The following is a 17,898-nucleotide window of genomic DNA, read 5'->3' on the forward strand; positions in this document are numbered from 1 at the left end:
ATTGTTTTTTTAAGAAGATTAAACTAAAACTCACAAAGGAGAATAGTTTTTAATGTTTGATTCTGGTGTGACAGATGATTGAATATTGGTCTTTTGTACAAGAAGGAATCTACATTTACTGGCAAGTTGTGATCATTTGTATGCTAGAACATTTAAAACAATTTTGAATATTTTTGAACAGTTACATACAGTTCATGTGTTGCTATGAAATGTTGCCATCCATTTAATTTATGCAATGTTGCTGAATAAAAATGAACATATTTATATATTTGACATTTTAGAGTGATAAAAGAGTTCATATCTACCTTAAATCCATTGTTTATACAAACAGATTTTGAGCTTGCAATGATAAATGCAGTTAACATTGAATTTCCGTGCATGGTTAATTGTTAGTGTTTTTCCATTTTTTTAATTTGTTTTTTGTAAAATTAGTGAAAATGGCCTCAAGCAAAGATACTATACAGATGCAAACTTCACTTTAAAGATTCACCTACTCTCTGCACTAGCATTTATTCTTACACACCATGTTGCAGAGAAGTTCCACTTTCTTACTGATGAAAACATTTTTCCTCTCAAAGCTCAATCTGTGTTTGATTCTTTTGAAGACACTTTGATTATATTTCCTGATCACAAACAATGTCTATCACCTGAAACATGGAACTGTTATAAAGGCACGAAACAGGACTTGCAAAAAACTAGCAATTGTATAGAAGGATAGCACCATTGTTTTTTTACAAGAAGTTTCTACAAATGATCCAAATATATGGAAGTATTTTTGCAATAAAGAGGGAACAAAGTATGAACATTTTAGATATTGAATAGTCAGGAACCTTCTTTTGGTTTGAAGGAACATTATAACTGTGCTGATAGGTTAAAAAGAATTGTTAGTGCATTTAAACCAACAATTGATATGAATGATTACTTCCATGGTACTGCATTTAACATAAATTATTAATGATTACTCTGTTAAAATAAATAGTATTGTTTTTTTTTAATATTTATTAATGACCTGATAAAACTGCCTATTGTAATATCATGATGTAATAATATTCTCTATTGTTAAATATTTAATTTTTTACATATGCATGTCTTTTTTATGTATTAAATAATATCAGTACATCAAAAGGTAAATTATATACATTTTGTTTCTTATAATACATAAATTTATACTTAAAAATCAATCTAAAAATTGGACATTCAGTTAACTGTTATTTCAAAGAATTGTTTCTCGAAAAATGGTTTTCAAAGAATTTTCTGTGAATCTACAATATGGCAGTGACTTTAAGGATTTTTTACCATTCCTGTGTCATTTTACCATTTACTCACCACACCAAAGAATTATTGCATCTTGCTTTCTGTTTCTGCTTTAGTAGAGTCTCTATGGTATACCAGAATGTCATCAGCTGAGATTAGTATACTGCAACTAGTTGGATTGTCAGGAGAGGCTAAGTCCATGGCTTGAATTAGTGATGTTGAGAATAATGAATCTTGAGACACTAGTATTGATGGTGATCCATTTTGATTGTCACTGTCAATGTTTCATGATACATCTACTGGGAAGAGTGCAGCGATGATCTATCTCACACATATTACACTTTTGCATATTGTGACCATTTGTCATCAAGAATAGGCAGTTGAACTCACTCTGCTTTAGGCATCTTTCAGATCTAAAGCTACTGCCAAAGTGTTCTAAAGAGCTTCAGGGACTTGTCATGTATCACCTTATGAAGAAAATAGAAGTGGCTTAATGTCACAGAAAAACCTTCTAGGCACATAGCTTTCTATTGAATTTTGCCAATCATATTTTGAAGGATAATGATTCAATGTACTTTAATAAAAGAGTAATTCTTCATGGGTTTTAATTTGGCAATAATTTGATAAAGGTGTCATTCAATACTACCCATTGTAGTGTTGTGTTGATACTACAAAACCAATTTCAACACACTAGCTTTTGAAAGACGGATATTCGTATACTGTCTGGACCTAGATGCACTGCTGGCCAAAATCATAAGGCCAATGAACATAAAGAAAAAATATGCATTTTGTATTGTTAGACTCAACCACTTATTTGAGTAGAGCTTTGAAAAATGAAAATAAGAAAAGGGAAAATAAAAATTAAAAACTTTTTTAGCATTTAATAGGGAAAATATTAACACTATGAAATTAGCCAATGTGGACTATCCTTAATTCTAGATCTACTATGAGCATGTTTATTTGACATACATTTGGCCTTCAAATGTTAAAACTACATGCAGTGGGTGTGCCAGTCAGATAACTTTCTACTATGTGGTACTGGTACAAACTTCCTAGAAGTTGATAGAAACTTCCAAAACAGAACTGCTAAAAACATTTCCCTTTAATTCATGAAACTTTAGTTTGAGAAAAACCCATAAAAGTTGTTATCTGAAAGCATTAAAATATAGTGCAATATGGAATAAACAGTTGTATTCTCAAAGATGTGGTAGAATTGCATCTCTCATAAAATATTCATGTTAAAAAAATTCTTTAAAATGCAATAATATTTTGAATTAAGCCTGACAAACCATAGCAAATAATTCCATATATTTTGTTTAGGTATTAATTTACTCTAGATGGAAAAACTATCATTAAACATATTCAACTTAAATATTTTTTCTTTTATATGTAGGATTTTATTTATTTACATCAAATCCAAAGGATCCAGTAAGTGGTTTTATTTTTGATTTAAATATTTAATAAATATAGCAGTAAATATAAAATCCAAAAATTAATTTCCTATGTGAGCTCAGGTAAAAAAAAAATTAGTCTCTAAAAACGACACTGCAAAAATATTAGTATTATAACTATAATCTACATAATTATAAGAAATCTGTAAATGAAACATGTATTTCAAGCAGAAGTAAATTCAGGCAAGAAAAAGAAAAATTGAGAAATTTGAAATAAATAATTAAGTTTCTGATACTGTTAAAATTTATAGATTAAATTAAAAACTGAAAAGTCGAATAGATATAAGGATAGATTTATGAACATTACTAAAATTAACTATTTAAATGTTCTGTACTTTTTCAGATATTACATTATATTAATTTTAATACACCATTTGCTTTTATGAAACTAAACAGAGCAAAACATCTTTCTTTCACAACATGCAGTTCTTTTCCATTTTTAAATTTCTTTAACTGTTTGAACTATTATTTTGCAGAATTTATCATTATTACAAAGAACATATGTCAGCTCTTTTAATTTTACTTACCAAGTGCTGTATCTATATTCTAGCACAGAAGTAACTTGATGTTGTGTTTACAATATTTCTCATTATTGTACTGTTGCTTTATAGTATTTCTAACTTAGAATACAAATAATTTGGTGACTAAAACAAAAATACTGACCAAATGTTTTTGTAATAATGAGAAATATTATTAGTATTTTTGTTTTAGTCACCAAATTATTTGTATTCTAAGTTAGAAATACCTTGTTGTACTGTTGCTTTATAGTATTTCTGAATATTGCAAAAAGTTTTGTTAGTTCCTTTGTTTTTCTCACTGAATGTAACTATATTCTAGCACATAAATAACTTGTTGTAGTTTTATTTTGCAGTATCTTTCAATATTACAATAATTTTTTGTTAGTCTCTTTGTTTTAATTACCAAATTATCTACATTTTGGTCTTAAAATAACTTGTTATACTGTTACTTTACAGTATTTTTCAACATTACAAGGAAGTTTTGTCAGCCTTTTTGTTTTACTCACTACAGCCAAGTAAGTTAACTACCATTGAATTGTTGTTGATTGTCTATAAAAATACTTTTTAAATTTTGTATAAGAATATTATCAGCCTATCTTAGTAATTTGACTTTTGTATTACATTTAAAGATTGCTGGAAACTTTTTTTAAAATTTTTAACTGATGTATCTTTGGTCTTGGTAAGGACTGTCGTGTATTTATTTTATTTTCAACTTATTAGAAAACTTAAAAGATATATTTAAAAAGTATTACAAAAACAATTTTACCATGTTGTTTTTAAATAAGATAGTTATTTTTTCAATAATAAGAGAATAATGCTGTTTAAAAAAAAGAAATACAGTATGGTAGTTTCGAAAGGATGGATTAAACACACAATCAGAAACCCTTTTTTAGTTTATCTGTAACAGGTTTATTCTTCTACCACAGAATCTGACTTATTGCAAGATAATTACAAAGAAACAAAGAAACATAAGACTGAGATATTTTATAACTTATTTAGAGGACACTTAAGGTAATTTTAATATGTTGAATAAAATGTATTAGAAAAAAAAAAGTTATTTGACAAGTAAGTGGAAATAAAGTGATAAACCCTGTTTACCATAAAATTATTTCATTAATAACAAATAGAATTCTTCAGAATTATTCACAAATTAGAATTAAAAAACAAAGGTATAGTGTTGGAATTTTGAATTGTGTATTACATGCAACCTCAAAATGTTTCATCCTCATTTTTTGACATTTGTGAAGCACAGTTACAAATGTTAGATACTGACACTGGATTAATTTGTAGAGATTCATTATTCAATCATGAATATTTATAAAAATTCCACTTACTTAACCCTATCCATCCAGTTATTTTTACTGCTCATGATACAAGGTTTTTTGTTTACATTATACCAGTTAGAATAGCATAAGATCTTGTATAATAATCCATATTTTAATAATATATAAGTTTTAAGTTCTTAATTCTACAAGGCAATGTTTTAAAAAATCCTGAATTTTCCCAAGTGTGACACATATGAAACATTTTCTATTAGCATGTCATCATCCCTATTTTATCTACCATCCTTAAAAAAAGTACGAATTTAAATGTAAATCGCTCTCTATAAAATTGCCGTTGCTCAGATTAATCACATTTATTATAATTTTTTAACTTTGTTTGGTTACAGAGCTATTGAATATAAAACACTCAAGCTGCTTGTACTCGTTGTAGTACCACTTTGGAAATGTATTTCAATAGTGTAATGTGAGCTACATATTCTTCAATTGATTTACAACCTATAATCATATGCAAAGTAATTATTTACAGTTCAAAGGGCAATAAAACAATAAAATTGAATTATAAATAGATATATACTGTTACAATGTAGAGCTAATTAGGATAAACGAATGTGGTTTTATGTTACAATATGGAGTTATAGAAAGAAGAAAAGGGTAATTTAGATTTATTTTGATTTTTTGTATTGATTATTAGGTTGACCAGATTTACTAAGTGTGTCTTGAAATAGGTCAGAGAAAATAGCATATAAACTATCAAGTTTTACCAAAAAAAGCATTTGAAGTGTAGTTAGGAGGTCTTGGGGATGGAAGTTTAAGATTTTTGTGATAAAGAAAAGTATTTTTTAATTTTAACATGAAATTACTTTGCACACAGGCTATTCAAAACAAATACTCAGTATACTTATGGACAAATCTTTATTTTATTTTATTAGGAATACTTCACTAAAAATGTTATTTTTTGTATGTTAAAGACTTATAATATTAAATGAAATTTTGCCAAATTTTATGAAGATGTACACACTATATTGAATGTTAGAAGTATTAAATCTAAAAAGACTAAACAAGTACAAAGAGGTCACATGGACAGTCATATAGACTAATCCCATGTTGAGAAAGTTAAATTATAGAATTCAAGTAAGTTATGTTCAAAATATTTTAGCATTGAAGGTTTTATAAGTTGTTGCAATCAATTTTAAGAATGATAATATCTAGTACCTGTGTAATTAAAAGAACAGTGTGTGTCAACTAGTCTGTGTGTAGGCATGCTACCTCATATGGAAACCCAATATTTCTATTTGGTAATTATACAGTGGTGCACTTATGTGTATACAATGTTTGCAATATTAAAAACATTTACTTTGGTAACATAAGCATGCCGAGAAACATATTAATTCCAATACATAACTTTTCACTCTAGTATAAATAGCTATCCCTGTTCAATGATGCCCTCTATATGCATTTTTTTTATGCATTAATTCTGCCTCTCATTACAAATTTACTCTTTATTATACTATGTGTTCCATTCTGCTGACCAGTCACTTCTCATTCAGCAGTACTAATATTGTAACATTTAGTTTTTGCTCTTTTCAAGTGTTTTAATATCTTTTTGTATCTTTATATTAATTTCTCTTACAAATTTACTCTTTATTATACTAGTGACATTTGTAACTTCTTGAGTTATTCTGAAGTGGAATTCTTTTATTTTGTTACTCAGTTATGAAACTTATTTGGTAACTTCAAAAAAAAAACATTTATTGTTTCCACCAACACATTTGTAATTGGTTATTCATTTCACATTACAATTTTCCAGTATCATTTTGGAGGTTATATGTTCTATTAGCACTTTACACAGACATCAGGAAAATTTTCAGCTTTATTTTATTGGAAGATTGATCATCCTGTGAACTGACTTTCTTTGAGCTTCACCTTGTTCTTGGGGGCCCACACATTTGCAATATCCTGTCATCAACTTTGAAGAGCTAGGACATTATACTTTTATTATTAATAGTAACAGAAATACCTATCCTTTGTATAAGTATAATTGCAAGCTTCTTCAGAAGGCAATTGGACCTGCAGCCTTTTCTGGAATATTCTGACAGTTGTACGACAATGTACTCATACTCAACATTCAGCAGTATTCATTGTACATGAGAAAATGGATATTATTGGAGTTCTCAAGTGAGCTATCATCACATTACTTCATAAAATACATTTCTATTTATGTAGAATAGTAAACAATCAAGTAACATAAAATAAAATCAAAAGGAAGGACTGCATTAAAAATAGCAAAACCAAACCTCTGACTAATAATAATGTGTTATAAACGAAAACAAGCCCAACAAAAATGCTTTGTTTTTAATAGATTATATACAAAGTCATGTGAAAAAGTTAGGACACCCTATGAAAGCCTTTGTATTTTTGTAACATTTTTGATATATAGATATTTAATCTGAATTTCAACAATACTGAGAGATTATAGGAAGTTTACTAAACAATCAAACCTGAAGAAAAGACTTTTCAAGATCTCCTCTAAATGTAATTCTATGAAAATGCATATTCTGAGGAAAAAGTTAGGACCCCCCCCCCTCACATTTATTCACACTTAAAATGGCTCAACTCACACACAGGTGTATCACACCAGGTAAACATGATTAGAAGATTGTTACTCAGCATTTTGAATGAGGCTTGCCCTATTTCAACCTCAGACATTTAGTTTGGTGTCCTCCTGACTGTTGAAATGAGAGTGAGCACCATGGTGAGAGCAAAAGAGCTGTCTGAGGCCTTCAGAAAGAAAATTGTAGCAGCTGATGAGTTTGGTAAGGAATTTAAAAAGATCCCAAAAGATTTTGAAATTAGCCATTCCACTGTCCAGAAAATAATTAACAAGTGGAGGGCTTTCAAAACAACTGCCAACATGTCCAGGTCTGGTCAGCCAAGCAAGTTCACCCCGAGAGCAGACCTCAAGATGCTAAAAGAGGTCTCCAATCACCCTAACATGTCATCACGGGACCTAGAGCAGGCTCTGGCTACTGTTGATGTGAAAGTGCATGCCTCTACAATCAGAAAGAGACTGCACAAGTTTAACTTGCATGGGAGGTATGCAAGGAGGAAACCTTTGCTCTCTAAGAGGAACATCAAGGCCAGACTGAAGTTTGCCAGAGAGAATGTAGACAAAGACCAGAACTTTTGGAATAATGTTCTTTGGACAGATGAGTCCAAAATTGAATTATTTGGACACCAGAACAGAGAACATGTTTGGCATAAACCAAATACAGTATTCCAGGAAAATAACCTCATATCAACTGTGAAGCATGGAAGTAGAAGTGTCATGGTTTGGGGCTGCTTTGCTGCAGCAGGACCCGGACAGCTCACAATCATAGAATCGACCATGAATTGTCATGACAATGACTCAAAACATACAAATAAATCTACCAAGGACTGGCTGGAAACTCAGAAATGCTTAATCTTAAATCTTAATCCCATTGAAATGCTGTGGGGTGTCTTGAAACGAGCTGTACATGCAAGAAACCCCTTAAACATCTCACAAATGAAAGAATTCTGCATTGAGGAGTGGGGCAAACTTTCTTCAGACCACTGTCAGAGACTGGTAGATGGCTACAAGAAGCGTCTCACTACAGTTATTTCAGCCATGGGGGGTAAACACTAGTTATTAGGGGGTAGGGTGTCCTAACTTTTTCCTCAGTTAGAATATGCATTTTTGTAGAATTACATTTACAGAAGATCTTGAAAAGTCTTTTCTTCGGTTTTAATTGTTTAGTTATATTCCTATAATCTCAGTATTGTTGAAATTGGGATTAAATACCTATATATCCAAAAATGTTGCAAAAATACACAGGCTTTCATAGGGTGTCCTGACTTTTTCACATGACTGTATGTATATATATATACACCACCACACATACACACTCACACACATCTATACACTATTCCACTTAATAATGCTGCATTTTCAAATATTCTTTGAGCCTTGGTTTATTTGGCACATTATGTGCTTTGAATGCAAGAGTCAAGGATTATGTCCCTTTTTTCTTTTTACTAAACAGTGTTTCTGTGGTCAAGTAAATTTAGTACAATAATACCTCAGTATGCATATATTCAGTATATGAAGTTTTGGTATAACAAACGTTGAATTTGTTACCATTATTTTATATAGATAGCTAAAAATAAAATAATACTTAAATACACTGAAATTAATAAATGAATAATAAATATTTGTTGATCTACAGTACAATATAAATAAAAATAAAATTATAATAAGATGTGGATTCTTGAGCATTGTGCATCAAGATGGTCATATGTTGTTTATTAACATTCATCTTGGATATCTTGTTTTATGTTTCACAGAAGGTGTCTGTGACTTGTTGGTGATAAATTTCAAAAAAATCAAGTGACAAACAGTACACTTGTTTTAAAATAATAAAAATAATCAAACAACTTAAATGTATTTACAAATGTTCCTTACACTGTTGTTTATTACAGTTTTCCCCTGAGCTTTTAAGTAATTCTGTTTTTTGCAAAAATCCACAAATGTTCTTCAGTTTCTTTACAACTCAATTATAATGCAAAAATCGAATTACACAATGTATGATTCATACAAAGTTATCTAAACAAATTTTTTTAAAAAAACACTCCTAAAAATAGCTAATACTCGTTGTAAAAATAAAAATAAGTAATGCACTTGTACATATCTCAAAATTAAATGAGCAGTCATGTATATCAATCATCAGCCAACAAGCACAAAAGAATGCACAAGAGCTTGCTGTTCTCAATAGTCTCCCAACCAATAATTTTATTATTTGATTGTGGTATTACTATAATTTTACACTATTATCCAATGTTTAACTTTCTAAAGTGACTTTCATTATAAACAAATACCCAGTATTTCTGTGCAAAGAAAATTAAGTGATAATGGTTACAAATGAAAGACATCATTACAAAATTTATAAAGGAACATTGTCACTGATCGTTAAGGATACTCTTACAAGTGAAAGACACGAATACAAAGCTTATCTAAGAACAGTATTGCTTGTCTATTTAAGGACAATATTATAAATGAAAGACACCATAACAAAGTGTATCAAGGAAAATTAAAAGATGCTGTTAAAAATCAAATAAATCATTAAATGCTCAGTATTGATCAATTGATCAATGCTATGATCAGTATTGCATGTCTAGTTACATTCATTGTTACAAATGAAAGACTTATAAAGTTTATCTAGGAAGAGTATTGTCAGTCTAATGAAGTTTATTGTTACAAATGAAAAACATAAAGCTTATCTAGGAACATTGTTGCTGGTCTAGTTAAGGGCACTGTTTCAAATGAAAGAAATCATTACACATTACATAATTTATCTTGAAACAGTATTGTTAGCCTAGTTAAGAGCACTTACAAATGAAAGACACCATTACCAAGTTTATCTAGGTCAGTGGTTCTTAACCTTGTTGGAGGTATTGAACCCTGGAAGTTTTTTCTTGTATTCACTGAACCCTTCGTAATTGGAAAAATAAAATATGATTTTTTTCAAATTCAAAACATAAGTAGATATTTTATTAGTGCACAAAATGAACCATGCATCAGTTGCACACAATATCACTGTGTTCAAAGAACAAAACCAACAAAACATGAAATTTCACACAGAAACAAAAGCATAACTCAATGAATATTTACTGTATATCAATGTGACTTTTGCTGTTGCCATTCAGAGACAAGTTCAGAAATGCCCAGCTTCACCTTGGCAAGTGCCACTGTCATATCCTTTTTGTAACAAAGTCTGTTCCTTTTCTTCATTTTTATGTCTACCATCCTCGAAAAGGATTGCTTGCAAAGATACGTTGTAACAAACGGTATGAGTATCTCAAGGGCTTTCTTAGCAATAATAGGGTAAGTTACGATTTGGTGACATCAAAACATTGAGAGCCTTTTTGTTCTGAAGAGTTGCTGTTGAAACTGGCTCTGCTGAAGTTCAATGATTTCGTCGAGGTATTCATCATTGACATCTGCTGTCGCAACACTAAACGTGAACGGCTGTCTCTCCCATGCTGGATATGACTCTCTGGTGGGGAAGTATCCGTCGAGAGACTTTGCGAGCTCATCTAAGTGCATGGCAATTGCTTGCTTCAGTTCCATGGGTACAGAAATGTCTCCAATTTCAGACACATCTTCGATCTTACTAACACAGTCGTCCAGCAGGGGAAAGTTTACGAAGTTATCATTCTCTGTTCGTTGTTTCCATAACAGTATCTTTTTTGAAAAGCCTTCAGGTTTTCTTCCGCTTCGATGATGTTGACTCCACTACCCTGCATCTGTTGATTGAGATGATTGAGAGCATTGAAGATATCGACCATGTACACCAAAATGAGAATAAACTCAAATTTTTTAAAGCAATCTGCATGACAATGTTGGTGCTCTCGCAAAAACAGGGCTAATTCCACACGCATGGCAAAAACACGATTCAGTACCTTTCCCCGGGATAACCACCAAACGTTAGAATGGTACAGAAGTATCTCGAATTCAGAGCCCATTTCATTACACAGCTCTTTGAAGATGAGGTGCTTCAGGACACTATTTCGCACAAAGTTCACACATTCCACTACAATTTTTGATACTTCTGCCAGTTTTGAAGGCAAGGTTTTTGTTGCCAATGCATGCCTGTGCAGAGCACAGTGCATTACAATGATATGTGGTGCATCAGCTTTCACCAGCACACCAAAACCAGAGTTTCATCCCAGCATGACTGGAGCTCTGTCCAAACAAACTGCAGAAACCATATCCCACGAAAGATCATTGTTTCTGAAGAAGTCATCCACAAGTTTCTTCACATTGGCTTCCTCAGTTGTTGTTGTAAGAGGCTTACAAAATAAAAAAATCTTTTATCTCGTTTTTCTTCACATAGTGCACGAATACAACAAACTGGGTTAGATTAAAAAATGTCGGTGGTCTCATCGAGTTGAAGGCTGAATTTTACTGGGCTTGAAATCAGATCTGCAACTACTTGAGCCAAGATGCCATTGCTCATGTCATCTATTCTGCTGCTGATGGTGTCATTTGAAAGAGGAATTTGGGATAACTTATTTTCAGCAGCTTTTCCCAGCATGATATTTGCCATCTTCAACGCAGCTGGTTTTATGAGTGCTTCACCAATGGTGTGTGGTTTGCCCTGCTTTGCGATCAAGTACGCAACTGTGTATAATGCTGTGAGGATCTGTTAGTCGATGGGTACAAAGCCGAGAACAGGCAAGGTAGCCTTTTCATCAAACCTGCCTCTCTTTACCTTGAATTCAGCAAGCTTTGTGTTCTTGTATTTCCCATCTCCATGCAGCTTTAGGGAGTGTTCTCTTAGTTTTGCTGGTGATGGACTAGAATTGCTCAACTTGGCATTGCAAATCATGCATTGAGGACGCTGACTCCCATCATGTTCCGTTATACATGTGAATCCATATTGTACGTATTCATCCAACCACTTTCTGTTTTTGCTCGACATAGTTTGTATGAAGGGATTGAAAGATTAGGAAAAAAAAAATCACAAATGATGCGCAATTACTACAGTCACAAGTAGACTGCTAAGCACACGAAGCTCCCTGATGCACAGATATAAAGCCAAGTGATGTGACGTGATCAGCCGTAGCCAATGATGGCCATGTGGAGCATGACATCACGAATAATACGAGTGGGGTGAACGGAACGGGCACACACACAGTGTGTGTGTCTTGACCTCTGCCAACCCTGAGACTGACTTACCAAACAACTGGGGTTCAATTGAACCCAGGTTAAGAACCGCTGATCTAGGTTCATTAAAAGACACTTAAAAATGAAAGAAACCATTAAAAAGCTGACCAAAAGACATTATTGTTTGTCTCGTTAAGGACGTGTTTACAAGTTAAAAGTACTATTATTGATTCAAAGACATTTTTAATTGTATTGCTTTATAAGGTTTATATATATACATATATTACTTAAAAAAATAATTATTTTAAATACTTCGGAAGACATTAAATTCACACTCTGTAATGTTTAAATGTACATTTAAAGAAAGTGTGTAATTGAAAATAAAATTGTTGTTGTTCTTTTGTAGTTATCCTGATGTCATGATGCCTGCTTATGCCGCTTCCCGTTGGTCAGCTATATTTTTCATTGTGTTTCTCATCATTCATCTGTACTTCATAATGAACATGGTAGATTTGCATGTTTTGTGTTTTGCATATTAATTACTGTAAGTGACAGTAGTTATTCTGACCTAACAGGTTTACCCTGTAACCTCTCTCACTAGGTGTTTTTATTGAGGGCATTTCTTTAAGGTTTTTATGTATATTTTGTCTCTGGCCTAATAATGAAAAAACATAGATGAGATTTATGTTAAAGTTGCTTTTATAGAGAACTTTAATTTTGTGCAACTTTGAATGATGATTTACCATGATAATTTATGCCTGCTCTTTCTTTCAATTGTCAAGTAGAATAAATCTCTCTTATCTTTGATAATGCTTAAGTTAGCAGCATCCAAAATTGGGCAAGGAAATAGAAGGTAAAAATTATTTTGTATGGGATATGATAAACCTCTCAGTAAAATTACATTTTTACTCCTACAGTATTTTTTTGTCAAACGAAGTTTTATGCTCAAAACATCTTTCTCTTGTATATTCAGAAAAAGTATATTGTATATTGGAAAAAGTATCCAATTACATGCTTATGTAGTTATTCAACAACCAAAAGGTACTTTGGCTTTACTACTATAACTCTGAACCAGCATTTGGTTTGTATAGACCTGTACATAATTTTTTAAGTTAGTTGTTTGTGAGAAAACATAAGTTGTATTTTTTGTGATGACGTTCTTTTGTAACTTAATGTCTTATTACCCTGCATGTTTGGATATTAGGTTGTTATTTGTGTGTTTTAAAACACTTAGTTAACATCAAGTTTTATATGTGCTTCAGTCTGTTAATACAGCTTGAATAGAAAAGCTATTTAAAAGCATTACCTGATTATTTTGATACGTTAAGCAATGATGAAAGTTTAAAAATTATAGTACATATAATATATTCCTGTTATTCTTTATTGTAAGTGCTCATTTGTCTTTGAATTCTAGACTTTTGTTCACAAGTTTTCAAATTACAAGTTAATAGCATGATTCAGCTACAGATTTTGATTTTAACTTTGAAATACATTCCTACATATTTCGTGATTATTCGTGTAATAAAATTAGCTTCAAAATTTTTACATTACAATTCCATTATGTACAAGCAGGCTTGTACCAAAGAAAATTATAAATTTTATAATTTCTAACAATTTACAACTAAATTCTGTTTATATTTCAACTTATTGATTGTAGACACATTTATGTCAAATTCGTTTCTAGTAAACCTTTTGCATCTGATACAACTGCAATTAAATGAACTTTCAATGATAAAGTCTTTAAAATAATGACAAATAACAATACAAATTGTTTCAAAACAACGTGCCCTTCACTTAATTCTTCTGTAGATGTTAGCTGTTGTGTATGAAACTTTCACTCGAATTGAAAAAGACAAGTTTAGAAAGCTTTTATTGCACAGAAGAAAAGCTTGTCAACATGCTTTCCGATTGCTGGTTAATCGAGCTCATCCTACACAAATTTCTTTCCGACACTTTCAAGGTCTCATGAGGCATTTCAAGCCCAAAGCCTGTGAGTAAAATGTTTCACACCTTCTGCTTGTAATGAGTAGCAATGCACACTTATTTATTTAGATAGCTTATAAATTACTCTTTATTATGATTAATGCTTTTGTGACAGGCTCTGTATAAAATACAGTCATGTGAAAAAGTTAGGACACTCTATGAAAGCCTGTGTATTTTTGTAACGTTTTTGGATATATAGATATTTAATCCCAATTTCAACAATACTAAGAGATTATAGGAATATAACTAAACAATTAAAACTGAAGAAAAGACTTTTCAAGATCTTCTGTAAATGTAATTCTACAAAAATGCATATCTTAATTGAGGAAAAGTTAGGACACCCTACCCCCTAGTAGCATGTGTTTACTCCCTATGGCTGAAATAACTGTAGTGAGACGCTTCTTGTAGCCATCTACCAGTCTCTGAAATTGGTCTGAAGAAAGTTTGCCCCACTCCTTAATGCAGAATTCTTTCATTTGTGAGATGTTTAAGGGGTTTCTTGCATGTACAGCTCGTTTCAAGACACCCCACAGCATTTCAATGGGATTAAGATTTAAGATTAAGCATTTCTGAGTTTCCAGCCAGTCCTTGGTAGATTTATTTGTATGTTTTGAATCATTGTCGTGCCAATTCTTGGTGGATTCTATGATTGTGAGCTGTCCGGGTCCTGCTGCAGCAAAGCAGCCCCAAACCATGACACTTCCACCTCCATACTTCACAGTTGGTATGAGGTTATTTTCCTGGAATACTGTATTTGGTTTATGCCAAACATGTTCTCTGTTCTGGTGTCCAAATAATTCAATTTTGGACTCATCTGTCCAAAGAACATTATTCCAAAAGTTCTGGTCTTTGTCTACATTCTCTCTGGCAAACTTCAGTCTGGCCTTGATGTTTCTCTTAGAGAGCAAAGGTTTCCTCCTTGCATACCTCCCATGCAAGTTAAACTTGTGCAGTCTCTTTCTGATTGTAGAGGCATGCACTTTCACATCAACAGTAGCCAGAGCCTGCTCTAGGTCCCATGATGACATGTTAGGGTGATTGGAGACCTCTTTTAGCATCTTGAGGTCTGCTCTCGGGGTGAACTTGCTTGGCCGACCAGACCTGGACATGTTGGCAGTTGTTTTGAAAGCCCTCCACTTGTTGACTATTTGCTGGACAGTGGAATGGCTAATTTCAAAATCTTTTGGGATCTTTTTAAATTCCTTACCAAACTCATCAGCTGCTACAATTTTCTTTCTGAAGGCCTCAGACAGCTCTTTTGCTCTCACCATGGTGCTCACTCTCACTTCAACAGTCAGGAGCACACCAAACTAAATGTCTGAGGTTAAAATAGGGCAATCCTCATTCACAGTGCTGAGTAACGATCTTCTAATCATGTGCACCTTGTGTGATACACCTGTGTGTGAGTTGAGCCATTTTAAGTGTGAATAAATGTGGGGGGTGTCCTAACTTTTTCCTCAGTTAGAATATGCATTTTCGTAGAATTACATTTAGAGAAGATCTTGAAAAGTCTTTTCTTCAGTTTTGATTGTTTAGTAAAATTCCTATAATCTTTCAGTATTGTTGAAATTGAGATTATATATCTATATATCCAAAAATGTTACAAAAATACACAGGCTTTCATAGGGTGTTGTAACTTTTTCACATGACTGTACGAGTCAGTGTACACATTTATGCACATCACATATTTAGATTCAATTCATACTGACCTGAAAAAGACCTCAGTGTAGAAACATTGTCCCATTCTAGAAATAGACAGGAACAGCCAATTAAAGTCAAATTATACAAATTAAATTAGTTTTATATTATTACTTGTAGTCTTCATATCAATAAGTGGAGAATTGGTTTTCCTCATACAAGTAACTTGGTTACTTGCCAATATAATTAAACAGCTGAAGAAGAAATTCCAGTCATTAATATAAGTATCTATAGAATATTGTTTTCTAGGAGTTTCTAGTGTTCTGCATTTTGATGTCAAAGTATCAACTGTTTTTTTTCTAATTCTCTTACAATTATTGTGCATGTAAAAACCTAAATTATAGAATTACTAATAAATATACAGAGTTTTTACTGCTTATTATATTTATACAGAAAAGTGTTTATCAAACTAAACCTCGTTAAAAGTTTGAAACTTTTCTAATGTTTCAAATTATTTTGTCTCATGAAGTAAATTTTTAATGTAACCTCTTGATTTAATAATTTTGGAGTAGTTAATTTTTTTTTTCAGTATGTAAAAATTATTTAAAGAAGTATTCTATGTAGTGAGATCTGAAGTTTAATTATTTTTCATATGGAAATCGGAAGTGGGAAAAAAACTTCATATATTCCTGAATGTGTTTTGAAAAGTTAACTGATGCCTTATATATACATATAGTCTTAACTAGTTGTTTTTTTTTAATTAATGATGTTTATTACCAGAATATAAAAAGTTATTTTAAAATGTTTATTTCCCTCAGAAGAGCGCTGAATTATTTAAGTAATGCTGTACATTAGAAAATTGATTATAAATGAGAAAAGTACTAAATAGTGAGGTTAAAATTTGGTACAGGTTAACATAAGTTACATGCATTTAGTTCTTGGAATCAGGTTTGCAATTTTATACAAACACCTTAATAATTCTGTATATAATTATCATTCTTTAACATGCACCATACATCTTGTGTGTCAATTATGAGTTTTTTACTCTTGACTTGGGTATCCTTTAGCGTTTTGCATGACACAAAGTTTTATTAAACCACTTTATGTTTACATTATACCAGTTAATATGGCATAAACACTTAACTAATAATCCATATTTTAATAGTTTATAGGATTTAAGTTCTTAATTGTATACGGAAATATTTAAAAACTCCTAATTTTACTGTCAAACAGTAACACGTTTTCTCTAGACATCTTCTCTTTCTTATCCACTACCCCTTCAAAATGTATTAAATTAAAGGTAAATTACTCCCTATAGAATCGTTATTGCTCAGAAAAATCATACTATTTATAGCCTTCAATTTCACTTGGTTACAGAGCTGTAGATAAAAAAATCACACACCTAACTGTTATATTTTCTCTTTTGGGCTTTGTTGTAGTTTTCTTTTTACATTTAATTACATATTACCTGTAACTAACAGAGAGTTAAGGTTTTCATTTTTTCAAGTGATATATTGTAATACATTATGTTCTGAATAGATAGGTACTGGTTTCACTAATAATACAACTTTGGTTCCCATGAGAATTACAGTGGCTACCTTCGATAAATTTGAAACAGCTCCTGTCACGTGGTTAGAAAGCCAGAAATATTTTGAGAATTAGGGGAAAGTATCTGTTTTTTGGATGTTATTAGTCTGTGCTTTTTGGTGTATTATTTAATTAAATGAAAATTATTTTATGCACTACTACCATTAGTGTACAATGTATAGGCTTTTATGTTCTTGACAATTGAGAATAATAAGAAAGATTAGGTAAGTAATTTATTATTATAAAAGTAACTGAAGGTAAAAATTGGGATATTTTAGGTTAGTTAAGATTAAATTAGATACAATAAATGATAACATACTAAAAATTGTTTGCAAGGCATACATGCAAGTAGATAATTTGGTAGCATAACTTGAGCTGCACATTCCCCAAGTGGTTTACAACTTGGCATGAATAGTAGTTAGACATGGTTGAAATTGCAACAGCATTGGATCTAGCAGGCCCAAGGCTTTCGTTCGTGGAATACAATGTCCTTTTTTGTG

At 31.5% G+C, this 17,898-nt stretch overlaps 1 protein-coding gene across 5 annotated transcripts in view; it reads left to right on the forward strand.

The window, feature by feature from the left end:
- The window catches only part of LOC143244594 (two pore calcium channel protein 1-like), an 86,855-nt gene that overhangs the window by 21,707 nt on the left and 47,250 nt on the right, over nt 1–17,898 (forward strand). For all 5 annotated transcript variants that reach the window (XR_013025220.1, XM_076489562.1, XM_076489561.1 and 2 more), the window contains exons 7-10: nt 2,648–2,682; nt 3,680–3,738; nt 12,597–12,696; nt 14,000–14,180. Coding sequence is in view for 4 of the 5 variants with exons in the window: in XM_076489562.1 (XP_076345677.1) it covers nt 2,648–2,682; nt 3,680–3,738; nt 12,597–12,696; nt 14,000–14,180 (375 nt within the window). In the remaining variant the exon portion in view is untranslated. The remainder of the gene's footprint in view (nt 1–2,647; nt 2,683–3,679; nt 3,739–12,596; nt 12,697–13,999; nt 14,181–17,898) is intronic.

This window comes from Tachypleus tridentatus, chromosome 2 (assembly GCF_004210375.1).
Source record: "Tachypleus tridentatus isolate NWPU-2018 chromosome 2, ASM421037v1, whole genome shotgun sequence".
Taxonomy (NCBI): Eukaryota; Metazoa; Arthropoda; class Merostomata; order Xiphosura; family Limulidae; genus Tachypleus; species Tachypleus tridentatus.